At 43.5% G+C, this 19,159-nt stretch overlaps 1 protein-coding gene across 2 annotated transcripts; it reads left to right on the plus strand.

Moving 5' to 3' along the window:
- Positions 1-668: 668 nt before the first annotated feature.
- Actl6a (actin-like 6A) lies at positions 669-19,096 on the plus strand. Of its 2 annotated transcripts, none has more exons than NM_019673.2 (14): positions 669-1,003; positions 3,991-4,067; positions 4,224-4,398; positions 6,640-6,740; positions 7,539-7,636; positions 10,154-10,248; positions 10,491-10,597; positions 10,690-10,779; positions 12,024-12,085; positions 12,309-12,423; positions 12,558-12,638; positions 14,743-14,838; positions 17,370-17,456; positions 18,645-19,094. In NM_019673.2, exons 1-14 carry the CDS (start codon positions 979-981, stop codon positions 18,723-18,725), a joined length of 1,290 nt encoding a protein of 429 aa, NP_062647.2. In that variant the 5' UTR covers positions 669-978; the 3' UTR covers positions 18,726-19,094. The 2 variants fall into 2 exon arrangements, with proteins under 2 accessions (NP_062647.2, XP_006535566.1); XM_006535503.4 differs by lacking the exon at positions 669-1,003 and adding an exon at positions 1,059-1,465 and having other exon boundaries at positions 18,645-19,096.
- The last annotated feature ends 63 nt before the right edge of the window (positions 19,097-19,159 follow it).

The following is a 19,159-nucleotide window of genomic DNA, read 5'->3' on the forward strand; positions in this document are numbered from 1 at the left end:
GACACGGATTGGGGAGGTATTTACAAATGGGTGCTTCCTTGAATAGTGCTCCACTTGCTTGGTGAATGATTTTCACAGAAATGAAAGAAACTGAAGTCATGATTTTTAAATGCTATCTAAATCTAGCTGGAAAAATGTACTGTCTTTTAATATAAATAGCCATTGTTTAAAATGATGGATCCTATTATTATATCTGATTTGCTGATTAATTCAAAGTGAAGTGCACATTTCTTTTTCAAGTATAAATGTTAGTTGAAGTATTTCTGCTTAAAAAAAAAAAAATTCCGAATTCATCACAATCAAAGGCCAGGGATCTCTCCCAGGTAACTAACTCAAGTTCCAGATTCCTTGCACTCAAGTTCCTTTGGCTCCTGGGGAGCAGCCATCCTTTAGAACCAGAGCGGTTGATGGCCTGAGGCAAGCCTCTTAATTCCCAGTACCTAATTAACTCACTCTCGAAACCCGGCCCACTCCTGCACCAAGCCCCTCCCACTCGCCCGCCCACCTAAGACTCCTCCTACTCTATTCGCGCGCGAAGCACAGCTCCACCCACTCCCCCCGCCTTGCTCCTGGAAGCTCGGTCCACCCTACCGGCCGCTCGCGAAGCTCCACCCACCTCACCCGCCCGCGAAGCTCCGCCCCCTCCTGCCCGTACCCCAACACCTTCCCTTCTTCTGTCGCTTCTCCCTCTCCCTGCCCCTACGGATGCCTTCCATTGGCTAAGACGGCTAAACCGCGCGGGGATGCAGCAGCGCCACACTCTGATTGGCTAATGACTAAGCCGGACCCTTTGTCATTGGTTGATACGAGAAACCAGCAAGAGTGGCTGTGCAGCGGGCGTGCGGCCGCTGCTTTGTTGCCGGAGGGGGCGGCGTTGGAAGTTGCAGGCTTGCGGGGCCGGCGTTCTCAGGGAGAGGAGTCACGCCGCTGTTATCTTTCGTCCGGTAGTCTTCGGCCAGTCCCCGCCAGACAGTAGCCATGAGCGGCGGCGTGTACGGCGGAGGTGAGTGAGCGCAGCGGCGCCTCGGGGCGTGCGGACCGGAACGACCGGCCTGGTCCCTAGTCGCTTCCGTTTCCCTCCGGTCCTCGGCGGGCCCTTCCGGTCTTTGGACGGTGCTTCCGGTCCCCGTATGGGCCACGGCCTCTCCTTCTCTTCGGACCCGGGCCGGCGCGCAATAGGTTTCCGGCTTGTCCCGTCGCTGCTCCGAGATGGCCTCAAGGAAGGGCCTTGGCGCGTCTTACCGGCTGGGCTCTGATGGCAGTCCCTGGCACGCCGGGTCCCTCACTGTACCGGTTCCGCCGCGCGTTGGTCCCGGGCAGCTCGCGGAGGTTCCGGGCCCCCGGGGTTGGCACTGGGTGCGAGTGGCGCCCGGTGTTGCGGCTGCTGCTCTGGGTCCTTCAGCAGCCACTACAGCCTGGACATCGTTCCAGGCGTGCTCGGTCCCCAGATGAGCGGATCCCTGAGGTACAGGCTGCAGTTCTCCTGTCCGGCTGGGCGGGAGCCTTTTCTAGATCGGCGATAACGAAAACAAGGCTTCTAAGTACTGTTTTGTTTAAGAGTAGTTACCTAGTTAGAGACTCTCCTCTAGGGGGGATGTTGACAGGAGATGGTGCTGCCATCCCTCACGTTAACGAAGAAAAAAATATTGGCAAGAGTTAAACAACCAGCTCAAAGTTTAAAGACTCGTTGTAAATTGGGAGCAAATTGCTTCTGGGATGAGGCAGGGGTATTCCTTTCTCTGCCGTGTACAGGTAACACGCACCCATCAAGAGTTAAATAGTATCCTCACACTAACAAATCTATATCTGCATTGAGTCAGTAGATCTGTGCCCACTCATTTTAACTGCTGTGTAGGGTTTTCTGAGAATAAACTATAGTAGTTTCTCTAGGAACGGTAGTCTTTTCCCTGGCAAGAAGTGTGACAGTAATAATTACCGTTAGCTAATATTTATCGGCTTATTGTTTGTCAGCACTGTAAGTGCTTTATACATTAAAACATTCAAGGCATTTAGTCATCCTATCCTATGAGGTAAGTATTAAATACATTTTTCGGATTAAACTGTAGCAGAGAAGTTAGTAAATTACCCATCTCACATAGTGTATTAGTCATTTTTCAGTTGCTGTGATTAAAAAAAAAAAAAAAACCAAGAAACAAAAAAACAAAATCAGCTTCTAGAAGAAAGAGTTTACTTTAGCTTATGATTCCAGAGAGGTAAGAGTCCAGTTTGAGAGAGGTATGGCAGCTAACAGCAGGCATGATGGTGGGGCAGGAATCTGGGCTCACGTGTCCAACCTCAAGCATGAAGCAGCTGGAAATAGTGGGGGCTTTAAACTCAAAGCCTGTCCCCCAGTGACAGCTTCCTACATCAAGGCCCACATCTTCTAAACCTCCATAAACAGCACCACCAACTGGGGCCCAGATGTTTAAATATCAGCGTCTATAGGAGACATTTTCATTCAAACAGTTGCATATGCATCTCCTTTTAAACTAGGAATTTCTCCAAACTGGGTATGTCTAAACTAAATAGCTCTGTGATTCTCTTTGGGTGCCTCTTTGTAACTAGCACCAAACTGGGTAGATTGGGCATAGATTGGCTTTAACTAGAGAAACAGAAGAACTTTTAAGGCCTTAGCATTTGAGTAATGTAGGTAAGTAGGATTAGTGTTTTAAATTTTGAGGGGGACCCCATTGAAAAACCAGTACTGAGAAACCCAAGTGCATTATCCTAGGAGGCCTGCTGTTTGGGGTGAAGTATTTGGAAAATATACATGGAGGCTTTTCTCTAAATTAGACTGAAAAAGATTGCCAGCTTTTTTCTTACCACTAAACTGTCTCCTAAAGTCTGGAATGTGTAACTTAAATGATACGTTCATTAAATGCTTTTTACTTGGCCTGTATAAATTACACTCTAATTTCCATGCTGTGCAGTTTTCATATTTTGCTGTGTTTCTTCATTTCATGAAACAAAACATAATTCCCCATAATTGATGAAATTGTACTAGGATGTATTCGGTGGTTTTTATTTTTCTTTCCTTTGTTTGTTTGTTTGATTTGTTTTGTGCCACCAGATTCCCTTGCTGTCATTTATACACATCTTGTGCCTGTAGAGATGGCCTCTGGGCTTTCTCAGCCTCTGGTTTCAGCTTTGAACTTTGATTTGGTGATGGTAGGGTAACTATACTTTTTGCCTGTGCTTTTTGTTTTAGTATAATCGTTAAAAGCTGGTGTTCCCCACCCAAGTTAAAATGCCCCAATTTGGATGCTGCATTATAGAGTCTTCCTGGGATTGCAATCTGAGCTTGGCCCTCCCTCCCTGAATAGGCAGCTTAGCTCTGCATCATTCAGCTGTTACCACAGCTCTCAGCAGAAACCTTCTAGGTTCTGGGAACAGTTTCTTCTTGTTTCCTCAGTTTAAGGATTATGAGGGCAGTCCTTTGTTCATCCTTCTGTACCTGGACTATAGAAGTTTATAATTAGTTCCTTTAGTAAGGAAACTACTACCTGCTGTCAGTGTACCATGGCTTTCCTGATTAAACCTCCATTGATAAAACAGTATGACTTGCCATATTTTAATTAAATACATCTTGAAGGTGCATTTAATACTAGGTTCATGCCAGACATGGTGGTGCATAGTTTTAATCCACTTGAGAGTCAGAGACAGGATCTTTGTGAGTTCTGTGACACGTAAGATCACAGAGACACCCTGTCTTGAAACAACAATGGTAAACACTAGATTCTAGCTAATCATGTGTGAATGTAATGGATTTTTACAAAGTTTTAAATTTTCATTTTATATACATAAAATATGTCCTTTTCTTTGTTGAGACAAGAGTTTCTCTGTGTAGTTCTGGCTGTCCCAGAATTAGCTATGTAGACCAGTTTGGCCTAGAACTCAGAGATCTGTCTGCCTCTGCCTCCCTTATTGGGATTAAAGGCATATGCAATTCTATTTTTAATCTCTTCAGTAATTCTCTTTTAATCTCTTCAGATGAAGTTGGCGCTCTTGTTTTTGACATTGGATCGTACACAGTGAGGGCTGGCTATGCTGGCGAGGACTGCCCTAAGGTAAGAACAATGATATGAATGAATTACTTGGGTAGGCAAGAGTCATCTGTGCAAAATTAAATTCAAGCAGAACCTCAAAGCAAAACTGAAGGTAGACACTGGAAACAGCCCCTCCCGAGAGCAGCTGATCCTTCCCGCCATATTTTAACGTCCCAGGTTGATTTCCCCACGGCTATCGGTGTGGTGCTGGAGAGAGATGACGGAAGTACAATGATGGAGATTGATGGTGACAAAGGCAAGCAGGGCGGGCCCACCTACTACATAGACACCAATGCCCTCCGCGTGCCCAGGGAGAACATGGAGGCCATCTCACCACTCAAGAATGGCATGGGTATGAATTAGCTGTAAACCGCAATGTCTTGCAAGATGAACAAGTGTTTGTTTGTTTGTTTTAACTCTATAAAGTAATATTTTGGATAATGAGAATACAAAAATGTATAAGAAGTGTTTCTTTCCCTTAAACTTAATCAGGAGAGTTTGGTGTATGCACAGAAAACTGTATGCTGGGCACATGGTTAAGAGCGATGTGGGTGTGGTCAGGAAACAATGGGATCAGAGATTTCATAAAGGAGGTAGCTGCGGAGTCTTAGCCATGGATAGGAATTCAACTGGCCAGCAAGGCTGAGAAAATCAGAAAAACACCAGCTTGTGTAATGAGATGGGAGTTGTGAGGGAACTATCTTTGAAATGCTTTACAGATGTGGCTGCGGCATTGTTTGTGTTAGGTCACTTGCAGGAAAGGTAGGCAGAGAATGCGGTCTTCCTCTGGAGCATGCTGAAATAGTCACTGAAAGCTGGCCTGTGGGAATTATGTAAGGCTCAGTGTGCTCTGTCATCTTTGCCACTCTGAAAGACTTGCTGACAGTACGTAGAATCTGCTGGAGGGATGCACTGTAGACAGGACAGTAATAAAAGAGGAGAAGGTTTCTGATGAGAATGAGAGCAGAAGTTCTGAAGTGGCTTTTGAGGATCCAGGCGGCAGGCTGCACTAGGAGATTGAGGAGGTAGAAAGGACAGGAGAAGTAAGGTTGCCTAGAGTTTTGGTTTAGGTAATGAATCAATGGTAATATTCACTAAAATCAGAATTAAAAGGGAGGCAGGCAGAAATGTCATTGTCTCTGGATAAAATTCTGAGGTAAACTATTCATAGGAGGACTCATGTGACCACACTGACGACACATGAGGACAGCATCCAAGGAAAAGGGAAAGGGGATGAAATCGAGGGGAGACCCAGGTCTTCTCTGTGGATGGTATACAGTGTGCTTCTGCCTCAGCTGCACAATGTAACCGTGCATGGATTGTCTACCAAGGAGTTCAGCAGCGACTCTGTAAGGCTTTGATTGAGGGCCGGTCACATAGGACCACCTCTGCCTGTCATACATCAAAGGTGTAGAAACACAGGACAGAAGCAGTGATCACCATAAGCCACACCAGTGCAGGGGACTGTAGACTAGTTGAGTGCCTCGCCAGTGCAGGGTCAGGTTTGCTGTGCCCTCCACATAGCAAGTGAGTGTGTGGGACATTGGTTATGATCTAGTTTGCAGGTCAACTAAGTCATGGGGAAACATTGAAGGTGTGGAACTGCACTGTGTGACCCAGAGAGGTCGTGGAACTTGTAAGAGGCTTTCTGTGGGAAACTTGCCCAGTATATTTAACCAGTTGAGATGAGTGCTCAGGAAGGAGAATGACAGCCTTAAATTAGGGGCGGGGAAAATTCAAGAGAAGTTTAAGACTCAGAGTCAAGTCGAGGCCAGTGTTCTCAGAGGTGGGTTGAGATTTCCCCCAAGGGAGGCATTGGTCCCAGCTACTGGTGAAGTCCACAGACTTAAAAAAAAATCATATGGGTCTGTGGGGAAAACATTTGTAAACCATTGAAATCAGTAGTACCAAGTACGGTCAAAGGTCACATTTAATTGGTAATACTAATTGTCCAGTGGAAGTGTCACCAGTTAACTAGTGACTCATGAGCGGGTTGAGGGGATGCCAGCTTTTGTTATGTTTTTTTGAGACAAGGCCCAGCTCTGTAGTCCTGGCTGGCCCTGAGTTCATGGAGAACTGCCCGTTTCTGCCTCCCAAGTACTGTGTGCTGGGATTAGAGATGTGCAATGTCATGTCTAGCTACTCTATAGATTTTTTTTTTTTAAATTCCTTTAAATCCTTATTTTTCTAACACATAGTATGTTTTTGCTTTTTGTTTTCTTCCTAGCTCTAGATATAATTGTGTCTAGCCTGTGAGCTGCTTTCCGCTGTCCTCTTTCCTGTTCTGATCACCCAAATGGCCTCTAGCAAGAACTAGGTGTCTGTTAAGTACCCCATTTATATTTGGGGTACCTGTTAAGTACTCCATTTATATTTGAGGTAGATCTGAGAGGCCTGCCTATAAGAACCAAAACTAGGTTCTATATGCAGAGTACAGTACTGGCCTGTTTTGTAAAGTGCTGTGTTACACAGTAGATTCAGTATATTGAGATACTAACTGGAAGTCATAGGAGCAGTCTTTTTGTCTTAGATGGTGCTTGCTCATTCATTCATCAGCTAAGCCTCGTTTCACGCTCTGACTCTTATGTTCTAGTTGAAGACTGGGATAGTTTCCAGGCCATTTTGGATCATACATACAAGATGCATGTCAAATCCGAAGCCAGCCTGCATCCTGTTCTCATGTCGGAAGCACCGGTGAGACCACTTTCTCTTCTAGTTTCACTAGTGTATGTTCTTTTTCTTCCTTCACTTTCTGCTCATTCGAAGATTTTCTTTTTCTTTTTTAGAAAAAAATACACTTATTTATTAATTTATCATGTGTGTATATACACACACATAGGTGCTCGCTCATGTGCCAGGCACACATGTAGAGGTCAGACAACAGCTGGAGGGTATCACTTCTCTCCACCGTGTGGATCCCAGGCTCTAACTAAGGTTGTCAGGATTGGGGACAAAACAGGCTTTACCTGCTGAGACACCTTGCTGGCTCTCTGTTTTCTTTTAAAGAGTCATCAAAATTTACATTTTGAGTTTGTAAATTTGAGGAAAGATTAATTTTGATTATGGTTATAACATTATTTCAGCAAACAAATAATTGGCTTTGTGTGTACCACACACCGAGCTTTCCTTGGTGTGTGTAAGACATTAGAGGAAGAAGTGCTTTCTAGCTTTTTACAAGTGGGATGCCTGGGTGTTTGAAAATTCACATTTAGGATTTTGGTTATTAGATTTAATATTTAAGAATATTTTTGTTTGTAGAATCTTCATTTTCTTGTGATTTGGAAAGTCTTTATTTCTAGGACTCATAGCAGCTAACAGTTTTACCTGTTGAATTATAGAGTTTAATTTATGATTTTTTAAAAAGAGGAACTTAACTGACTGACTTTCTTTCTTTCTCTTTCTCTTTGCCAATATGGCTCTGTAATGTATGAAATGAGTCACTGCTTTAATTACTGTTCAGTGGATAACCCGGGTCCTTCCTCCCTTCTCTAGTGGAACACCAGGGCGAAGAGAGAGAAACTGACAGAGTTGATGTTTGAGCACTACAGCATCCCTGCATTCTTCCTTTGCAAAACTGCAGTTTTGACGGCGTATCCTTAAACTATAAGACAGCTTTTCTCAGTGTGTGTAAGACATTAGAGGAAGAAGTGTTTTCTAGCTTTTTACCTGAGTTTTTTAGGCATTTCCCTACTCCCCACCCCGTTTGAATCATTGTATGCAGTGTTGGGTTTGGGTTTCATAAAGACAGTCTCCTTCAGGTGTATCCCTTCTCCTTCAAGAAGTATATCCAATATCTCCTTCAAATCGGCGACCATATTCACCCACTTCCTCTGCTTAGATTCATCTGCCCCTCTTTGCTGCCTCCCACTCTGCCTTGCAGCTTTGTGGTGGGGCTGGGGTTGAGGGCAGCGCACATGTGCCAGTGCCTGTGTTCTTAGTATCTGAGGGGTTCTTAGATTTGCAGAGACACCGTGCATGCAGTGTTTGCTTCCGTGTCACTGATCTGATCTGCAGTGTCTGAGTAGGCGGCATTATTTCACTCCTTCTGGCTAAGCGGAACAACAGCGTGCACCGCATTCTCTCCAGAAGTCGATGACCCTGTCTGGGCTGACTTTGGGACTTGGCTGTTCGAGCGGTGCCGTGACGAGCAAGGTGTGCAGGCATCTGCTAGCTGTGCTGACTTCCTTTGTTTGGCATAGATTTAGCAGGCCTGACTGGATCCTGAGTCGTGACTTTAATTTTTTGAGGATCCTCTTTACAGATTTCATAGTAGCTGGACTGATTTCCATTACCACTAGCAGTGAGGTCTCCTTTCTCAGTGGCTTCTGTTAATCCGTCCTTTTGCGAACAGACAATCTGATTAGGGTGAGATGAAATTTCATTGTGGTTTTAATTTGTATTTTCATGATAGCTTTAAAGGTGTGAAGCCTTTTTTCACATTTATTGACCATTGGCCATCTTTTAAGAGCAATGTATTCATTTCACTGGGCTATATTATTGATTAGGTTGCTTTTCTTTCTGGTCTAATTTTCTGAGTTAAGTAAGTATTCTAGATAGTAAACCTTTGTCCGATGTGCAGCTAGCAGATTCTTGCGTTTCTGTAGGTCACTGGCACTTGTGAAATCTTTTTAAAGTCATTCTGTGTTGAATCAGCATGGTTCTCCATAGTCCTTCTCTGCCCTACTGTGGGGCTCTGTTGTGTAGTTGTGAGCTCACCATGTTCTCGTGTATCTTGTATTTCCTGCTTGCTCCTGCTCCATCCACATCCTTCCCCAGATTGCTGTTGGGGGCACCTGGGGGTCAGGAATAGGTTGGGTGTTTTTTTTCTATGTCTTTGCAGGATATCCCAAGCTTTTCTTTTTGCAGATAAACTGAACTCTGTTTTTGTAAACAAGATACAGAGATGGCTCGGCGTGTATCTTCTGCGTTAGTGGCAACTTTGTTGTGCCTTCTCCCCACCCATTTCTCTATACTTTACCTCTTCTGAAATGTTAGTGGGTACCAGGCTCGGGACATCGTAAATGCTCAGCAAGTAGTCGAGCCGCCAGTGAAAAGCTCAGTTCATACAGGGCTGTGTCATGCCGCTGAGGCCCAGTTCATACAGGCCTGTAGCTGCCGCTGAGGCCCAGTTCATACAGGGCTGTAGCATGCCGCTGAGGCCCAGTTCATACAGGCCTGTAGCTGCCGCTGAGGCCCAGTTCATACAGGCCTGTAGCTGCCGCTGAGGCTCAGTTCATACAGGCCTGTATCATGCCGCTGAGGCTCAGTTCATACAGGCCTGTAGCTGCTGCTGAGGCCCAGTTCATACAGGGCTGTAGCTGCTGCTGAGGCCCAGTTCATACAGGCCTGTATCATGCCGCTGAGGCCTAGTTCATACAGGCCTGTAGCTGCCGCTGAGGCCCAGTTCATACAGGGCTGTAGCTGCCGCTGAGGCCCAGTTCATATAGGGCTGTAGCTGCCGCTGAGGCCCAGTTCATACAGGCCTGTAGCTGCCGCTGAGGCCCAGTTCATACAGGGCTGTAGCTGCTGCTGAGGCCCAGTTCATACAGGCCTGTATCATGCCGCTGAGGCCCAGTTCATACAGGCCTGTATCATGCCGCTGAGGCCCAGTTCATACAGGCCTGTATCATGCCGCTGAGGGGAGTGGGAGCTGCTCTTTCACCAGCTGCTGAGTCCACCTCGAGTTGCTTGTTGGGGTGCACTGGGGTAGGGCAGGGGCTGCCACCCAGCTGCCATACCTGCAGGGCTCCTCCAGAATTCTCCACCCAGGTGTCATAGCCTCTTGCTGTTCTTGTCTGGTTTTTGTAAATGTTGTTAAAAATGTTTCAATTTATTGTAAGCCTTTTGATCAGTTGTGGAGGTTTACAATATGTTCGTTTTAAGCAGCTTAATTAAAGAAGAAACCATTCTGGGAGTCCTGCCTGTGCAAGTTCTTTTCAAGACTTTTCAATTATTTACACCAGTTTTTATCTCTAGACATGCTTTTACACATGTAAATGATAACGTCTGTTTAATAAACTGACTTAAGCATGACAAGAGCCAGCCTTTCTTAATCAGTACTATCCTAGGAGCTTCGATACTTCATTTTCCTTAATGCTTTAAACCAGATTTGCTAATGGTCGTTCTACTGGGCTGATTTTGGACAGTGGAGCTACCCACACCACTGCGATTCCAGTCCACGATGGCTATGTTCTTCAACAAGGTAACTGCTTAATGAGGGCACAAGGTGACTTTCCCGGTCTTGACATAGATAGTGAAGACAGACCAGGAATTCTATTGGAGCACATCCATTTCCAAGTAATACGTTTCAAATGCATGGCTTTGCTCTTTAAAATGATAGCTTACTTAATCTACTAAAAGAAACTTATTCCTGTGTAAATATATTCACAGTTCCAAGGAATTGAGACTTTGGGCTCCTTCAGCCTTGTTTGATTTGGTTCTCAGGCATTGTGAAATCCCCTCTGGCTGGAGACTTCATTACCATGCAGTGCAGAGAACTCTTCCAGGAAATGAACATAGAACTCATTCCTCCTTACATGATTGCATCAAAAGTAAGCAGCACGTGACGTTCCTTGGTGAGACCTGCCTTTGCCTCCTCTCCTGGCTCGTGAAGTCTCTTAGCATGTGCTCTTGGTGTTCTCAGGAGGCTGTTCGAGAAGGTTCTCCAGCCAACTGGAAAAGAAAAGAGAAACTGCCCCAGGTTACAAGGTCTTGGCACAATTACATGTGCAACGTAAGTTACCCTTACTGTCTTTATAAAGTATTAAGTCCAAGGAATTTTATTATTTTTTAAACAACACAGAGGAGGTTTATTACCCTGGAGGGACAAGTGGGCTGCCTTGGGATTGGACAGAGACGGCCATGTTATGTTTTTTTTAAAATATCTGACAAAAGCAATAGCTTGGTGTGGGGAGCACTTTCCATATTATTGAAACAGCCCCTACAAACAGGCCGCTACACAGCAGTGTGAAGAAGTGGGACAGGCTATGGCTTTAGGGTAGAAGTAGGAATGCTACTTAATACTGTTGTTGAGAAAATGGTTTCAGTTTGTGTAGAACTTATTACAGCTTAAGTGAGATTTCTTCCCTAGCATTTATCAAACATAAAGTGTGTGTGACTGCTCCAGCAGTGGGCCAGTGAGACTCTGCTGGAAATATGTCTGCATGTGTAGCCCTATATAGGTAAGAGATCAGTGTATTGCCATCTCATAGATATACATACTAATTTCTAATAGTAAAAGGATATGACGCCATAATTGACTTAGTTTATTCTGAGAGCATGTTGCACCCAAAGGTGTATGTATTAGAACATGGAAAATTCTTGGAATTTTTCCATATCAACATGCAGGCCATGTTCATTTCACAGCAGTCACTAGAAATTCTATAGATATGACGAGTCTGTATGCCATATTCAGGTGATAAATGTTTCTCTTAAAATCAAGTTACTGGGTGGTGGTGGCACACACCTTCAATCCCAGTGCTTGGGAGGCAGTGCAGTCAGATGTCTGAGTTAGAGGCCAGCCTGGTCTACAGCATGAGTTCTATGACAGTTCTATACACAGAGAAACTCTGTATCAAAAAACCGTAGATAAGATAGATAGATAGATAGATAATAGATAGATAATAAATCAGGTTACTTTTAAGGAAAAGAATGATCTTCTGAAACTGGTTGAGTTTGGTGGGGCCGTGGTACAGGTTCCTGGTTGTTTTTAATCTCTTGTTATTGTCCCATAAGTGGTGGAATTGAAATAACTTGTGTAATTATAATTGTAGAAATGAATTTAATATATGTTATAGATTGTAAGTTCCCATGTAACTGTAGAACTGCGTATGCTGATGCTCAGCTTTTAGAAGAGTTGCCTGCCCTCTTCAAATGACTGAACCGTGAGAAAGTGGTCTGATGCCATTGTGTAGTCTGTCACGTACAGTGCACATTACTAAGAGTTCAACCTGATTCCTAACTTCCTTCTGTCCACAGTGCGTCATCCAGGATTTTCAAGCTTCCGTTCTTCAGGTGTCAGACTCCACCTACGACGAACAGTACGTTTTCTGTCTAACTGTGTACTGTACTTCAGAAATAAGGGCTTTGGTTTGTTTAACTATTGAAGGGTTGTAGACTGTTAGCCTGAAAACATACAGCATATGCTGACTACTGCTCTGGGTGTTTGTGCTCTAATTTCTCAGCCATTGGTAGCTCTTGTAAGTGGATTATAAGTTTGAACAGAGTGGCTTGCTTTCTGTGAACTGCTGTTTCCGTTTGTAGAGTGGCTGCACAGATGCCAACCGTCCACTACGAATTCCCCAATGGCTACAACTGTGATTTTGGGGCAGAGCGGCTGAAAATTCCTGAAGGGTTATTTGACCCTTCCAACGTAAAGGTGTGAAAGCTAATTTCAGAATTGCTGTGGCTTTTCCTGTGGAGAGAATTTAATTACGAGATTAAAAAGTCTAGATAAGACTCAGTTTGCCAGTAGGTTTTCTGTGTTCAGAAACACCTGCATTCTCGTTCTAGGGACTGTCTGGGAACACGATGCTGGGAGTCAGTCACGTTGTCACAACCAGCGTCGGAATGTGTGACATCGACATCAGACCAGTAAGTGCCAGTCTCTACTGGTTACTGTCTCTTAGAGCACTGAAATGTCCCAGATTTGGTTTGCAGTTGGCCCCTGGCTTTACGGGCTGTTTATAACCACGTGGAGAGAGATGGACACCCTGATCTGACCGGCAGCTGAGCTCCTGGATTGCCACAAGTCTTCTGTGAACATGGCTTGTGGCTGCTGGACTGGACACAACAGAGTCTAGAATGCTTTACCCTCACAAAATTCCTTTGGTCGTTGCTACTCCAGATTTCCTAAAATGTAGAAAATCAAGATACATAGAAGTTAGTGATTTTTCTTGACTTTTACTTGTAGTTTTCAGAAAAGTGTGGTTTAAGTGTGCAACTTTGACACAGATTGTATTAGATGACCTTTTTTGTTGTGCTATGTCAGGTTTTAAACTGTTGACACTATATCAAATTGATTATATAATATACTCATCTATAGTATAATTTATTAAGCTATAGATTTATTTCATAATCCACTTAGTTTATAATCCACATACTATCTTCGTTTTCAAGTTAATTTGCTTAAAGTATGACGTGAATAGATGTGAGTGTGTAAACACCATACTCACAAAAGGCTGTTGGGTGACCACGAAAATATTTTCTTTCAAGTGTCTTATCACTCCATACCACTTTTCGGATAGTGGAAGTAATAGTTTAGATTTTTTTTTTTTGTAGGTGTGTGTGTGTGTTGTATATGGAGGGACAGTTTTGTGGTGTTGAGTGTCTGTCCCGTCACATGGATTCCAGAGATCACACTCGTGTGCAGATGTGCACAGTGAGCACCTGTAGCCCACTGAGCTGATTTTCTGCTCTAAGTGTTGGTGTTTTCTTATGCAAGGTCACTTAAAGGCAGAGAATTAAATACATTTGTAAGAGTGGAGCTTGATATTGAGGTCCTTTTCTGTTTATTTAACGTTAGCAGATGGGACCCAAGTTTTGCATTTTCTAGTCCAAAATTTTGACAACTTATATGCTTGGAGTAGGTTTTTTTTTGTTTTTGTTTTTTTTTAAGTTTTTTGAGACAGGGTTTCTCTGTATAGCCCTGGCTGTCCTGAATCTCACTTTGTAGACCAGGCTGGCCTCGAACTCAGAAATCCACCTGCCTCTGCCTCCCAAGTGCTGGGATTAAAGGTGTGCGCCACCACTGCATGGCTGGAATAGGTTTTAAAGCTAAGAACAGAGCCAGTTAAAAAGGCAGGCTGGCATTTACATTTGATAAATACATGCAAAGTAGAAGTAAATACATCCCTTCTGAGTAGGAAGTTGTTTTTATTTGGGAAGTTCAGCCTGTGCTCTAAAAAAGTTGCAACATTTCTACAAAAGAGAAAGCATTTTGGCCAGGAAACATTATCATTATCTGTCAGGATCAGAAAACAATTTTGTCTAATGTAAAATATCATGACTTTCAGATGAACAAAGATGAATAATATTATGAAATATACCTCTAATATTAGTAGCTGTTTGCCAATAAGAATTACAAATTTGGGGCTGGTGAGATGGCTCAGCAGTTAAGAGCACTGACTGCTCTTCCGAAGGTCCTGAGTTCAAATCCCAGAAACCACATGGTGGCTCACAACAACCATTTGTAATTAGATCTGATGTCCTCTTCTGGTGTGTCTGAAGGCAGCTACAGTATACTTAGATATAATAATAAATCTTTGTGTCAGAGCGAGTGGAGCCGACTGGAGCCAGCAGCAGTCCTAAATTCAATTCCCAGCAGCCACATGATAGCTCACAACCATCTGTACAGCTACAGTGTACTCATATACATAAAAAAAACTTTAAAAAAATTATGAGATTAATAATAATTGTTTTACATTAGTGGCTCTAGGCTGGCAAGATGACTCAGTGCATAAAGGTGGTTGCCGCCAAAGTCTGATAACCTGAATTTGATTCTCAGAATCCACATGTTGGAAAAAGAACTCCCAAAAGTGTCTTACTAATTTCCATATATAAGCTGTGGCTTGCTTGCTTACATACATACAAAATAAGTAAATGGAACAACAGGTTGGTAGCTGGATCCAATTCCCAGCACCTATCAATACTGTGGGATTGCTGGAAACACCTGGACATGATTCTGCTTCTCTCCTAGGGTCTCTACGGCAGTGTGATCGTAGCAGGAGGAAACACGCTAATACAGAGTTTCACTGACAGGTTAAATAGAGAGCTTTCTCAGAAAACTCCACCAGTAAGTTTTTCTGTTCTTTGTGTTATTTATTTGTGTCCATTCTCACCGAGTAGAATTTAATAGATAGTTGTGTGCCTTTATATTATGAGTAATATCTATTAATAATGTATTTGTCCTATGTAACACCTATTGGTTCCTCTTCTGTTACTTGAATTTCTTTTAAATGTTTGTGTGTGCTGTGTACATTAACCCATGTATGTCTCTCTGGAGGCCAGAGGTCAAATTCGGTGTCTTTTATCTCTCTCCACATTATTTTACATACACACACTCACATATAAGTGTGCACACATGAGCACACATACATATACACTCACAGGGCATATGGTGCTAATTTTCAAGGGAGAGGAGAATCTGGAGGGGTAATTTACATGGTGTATTAATAATACAAGGCATAATATGCTTACAGGGTATTAAGTGTTTCTGTAGAAACTGTCTTAGTTGCTGATGTTAAACAGAAGTGCTGTCTGGGTATTAATACGCTTGCATGATTGACATCTGCCGTCAGTATACTGCAGAGTTGGAGATGATAGTCTAGAGAGTGGTCCTCAATCTTCCTAATGCTGTAGTTCCTCATGTTGTGACCACCACACAATTATTCTCATTGCTAATTCATAACTATAATTTTTCTGGAGTTTTTTGGTGGGGGGAGGGTTCGAGACAGGGTTTCTCTGTAGCCCTGGCTGTCCTGGAACTCACTCTGTAGACCAGGCTGGCCTCGAACTCAGAAATCCGCCTGCCTCTGCCTCCCAAGTGCTGGGATTAAAGGCCTGTGCCACCACTGCCCGGCTCAATTTTTCTGTTATGATTTATAATGTAAATACCTGATATGAAAGCATCATTAACCCCCAAAGGAGTCAAGGAGGTTGAGAAGCACTGGTGTAGGAGAACCTGCAGTAGAAGTTCTGACGGTTGGATTTCATAGAAAGCCAACAAATACAACTGCAGGCATGAATGGCCCAAGGTCTGCTGAGGAGTGAACTAGGGGCTGGTGTTATGTAGCCTTCCCTGCATCAGCTATTCTTGCAGAGGACATGAGTTCCCAGAACCCACTTTGGGCTCCAGTGCCCTCTCTGGCCTCTTCAGGCACCTGCACTCATGTGTACATATACTCACACAGGCATATACATACATACACATAATTAAAATAATTAAATAAGCCCCCCTCTCCCCAAGAGTAATCTAGAAACCTTTGTCCTTAAGGGAGTAATTAAAACGAAAATTGTCAGAAGAAAAGTTCCATTCTGGAACAGACACCCATACTAGCACATTGCTGGTTCTGGGCTCTGACACCTCACACGCTAATGCACTATGAAGGTTGTCCACATTTGTGTTGTATAGAGTGCCTGTTTGGACACCTTGAAAATGATTCCTAGAGGCAGATTCATAAGGAGGAAAGGAAAAGACCCTAAAGAAAGTGAATTGAATACATCATTGACCCCCGGCCAGGTGATACAAACCTGTTATCCCAGCTACTGCAAGGCTGAGGCAGGAAGATCCCAAGTTTAAGGCTGGCCTGGGCGATATACTACGTTCAGAACAGAGGCACTAAGGTTTTAGTTTTTTGAGATGGGGCATATGTTGTTGTCCCATTGTAGACCAGGCTGATTTACTCAGCATTCTGCCCCCTTCAGCCCGGGTGCTGGGGTTGCAGACATGAGCGTGAATCAAGTCACTTGTGGTCTGGCATTTTGATTGGGAAGAGTTTCGGTAGCAGGATCTCTGGGGTAGGGTGGTGGGTGGGAGACTTCGAAGAAGAGGAATGAAGCACCTGGGGCCTTTGGAGGTGCATGAACTGTAAGGGCTGGCCTTGTCCTACGCAGGTTTTACAGTTTTGGTTTTGTTGCTTTGTTAATTTATGTTTAACAGGAAGAAATTATGTACATATATAAATCCTGTCTTACAACTCTAAATGAGATTACAGAGTAACAGTGTTCGTGATTAAAAGAACATCATAAAATATATTTAATAGAGCTGTTCAAGGGAGGAGACTGCAAGCTCTGTAATGTCTTTAGTGCTGCAGAATGAAAGCTCTCAGGGGAGTGTCATGTTGAGGAAATTGAACAAGTTTCCTGACAGCAAAAGTTAGAGCATGGGTTTCAGTATTTCCAGTCCAGTGTGTCTTCCTACCTGGTGTGGTGTTGCATGCTTGTGTTTGCCCAGTCTCTTGAGTCACATAGTTCATTTTCTTACCCGATATTCATTAAGACCTTTCCTGAAAAGTAGCCTAGCCTATGCCAACTATTAGCTTAGCCATTTGACACCATGTGAAACTAATTTGTTTTTCCGTGTGTGTAGAGACAGACAGGGTGAGTGGGTGTGAGTGTTGGATGCTGTTGTAGTCCTATTTGACCTCAAACTCACTATGTAGGCCATACTGGCCTGGAACTAAGAGATCTGCCTGTCTCTGTATCCCAAGTGCTAGGATTAAGTACATGTTCCACCATGCCTCTAGAGGTTTTTCAGCACTGAATTCCCAGGTTGGCGGTTGTGGCTATCCCAGTATCCTAACGCTTCTTCTTCATCTGTTGTAGAGTATGCGGTTGAAACTGATTGCAAACAACACGACGGTGGAGCGGAGGTTCAGCTCATGGATTGGTGGCTCTATCCTAGCATCTTTGGTTAGTAGTTAAGATTCCACTGACACAGTCTCTGGTTTGAGAGAGGAACTTTTGAGAATAAGATTGTGTGTAGCAGTTTATAAAGAACGTTTTATCATCTCACAGTGCACCATATTTTTCTCTGAACAATTACATCTTTTCTGGTTCTTTTTGTTGGGGCTCAAGAATTCTTTTAGTATTTATTCTATATTGATAAAAATCTGTCTTGGTACTACAAGTAACTCTCCCCAGTTTATACATATATTTTTCCCTAGAACACCACTCTGGGTTTTCTGGAAATGGTTTATTACAATTTTGAGTCATAAAAACTTTCAGTACAAGCAGAAATTTTAACTTAAAAGCAAGATTCTTATTTGGCTTAAATATTGCATTAAAAATACTATTTAGTAAAAATATTAAGAATGATTTCAGTGCTTCATTGATCTTTGCACTTAAAACTGACAGATGAGTGGGGACCTAGTAGGAGTATCTGCTTAAAACCATTTACATATAAAAATGACTCCCCACTCCAGCAACCTCAGGCTGGCCTCCGACTTGGAGCCGTCTTGCCTGAGCCTGAGTGCTGGGACTACAGGTCTACACCACTGCACTTGGCTCTGTTGGGTACATCAGATGCATCATCAGTGAATAAGTCACCCCACACGGTCTTCCCCTTCAGTGGGATCTGTTGAGCCTCTGTAATACGTCTTGGCCCTGGGCAGGCTTAGGTGCACTGCATTTATCGATGAGCCATTTCTTGAGTTCAGTTGTTTCCCACCTCCTGGTGAGGCTGTCAGGAGTTGGCTGTGTAACCAGTAAGATCACTGTGCTCGGTCTGAACAGGAGTCCACCTTGAGTTGAGAGTGTGAGATGGAGGGCATCCCATTTTCCCTCAGGACCTTAGGTAACTGGCATGTGCCCACTAAGAGGCCCCACTACTGCCCTAGGACCCTTCCTCATGCCTTTGCCAGCCACGTTCTCATTTCTTTTTGATGTAACAGGTATAGAGGGGCTTAGTGTTCTCTCAGACCTGAAAGGCCAGGCTAAACAGTGTCTTTGGCCTGTCTCAGAAGAAGGAGCGGAATAGGGGACAGTACTGTGTTGGAGGAGGGGTTTAACAGTTTAGCAGCTAAGGACCTTTATGAGTACAAAGCACCACCTTCTAATAAAAAGTGAGGCATAATTCTGCTGTTTCTTCCCATCTTACAGGGTACCTTTCAACAGATGTGGATTTCTAAACAGGAATATGAAGAAGGAGGGAAGCAGTGTGTAGAAAGAAAATGCCCTTGAGGGCTCCACCCTGCCTGCCCGTCACCTCAACGTCTGTAGCTTTAGTACACTCAGGAAAAGATGACCATCTTTTGTAGAATGTTTATACATGTTTGCATATTTCAATTTCCACTTAAATTTTTTAAGGCTTTAACTGGCTCTATAAATTAAATGAGTTTGTGCTTTCCTTGAAATGCACTTATTCTTATTACAGGCATTTTATAATTTTGTATGAATGTCTATTTTCTCTAAATATTTTGCTTTCAGTAAGTACTCTCCAGCTCTCCTGGGGGTTGGTTGGTGGAATTACTCTGTATTGACAAGTACAAGTTACTGCCTATGCTTTGTACCTTAGGCTACAAAACTAAATAAAAATCACTACTGTCCTAGAAGCGTGCTGGATTTGTCTGTGTGACTGGCTGCTGTCAGCGCTGCTTCTACCATTACTTGATGTG

This window comes from Mus musculus, chromosome 3, assembly GCF_000001635.26.
Source record: "Mus musculus strain C57BL/6J chromosome 3, GRCm38.p6 C57BL/6J".
Lineage (NCBI taxonomy): Eukaryota > Metazoa > Chordata > Mammalia > Rodentia > Muridae > Mus > Mus musculus.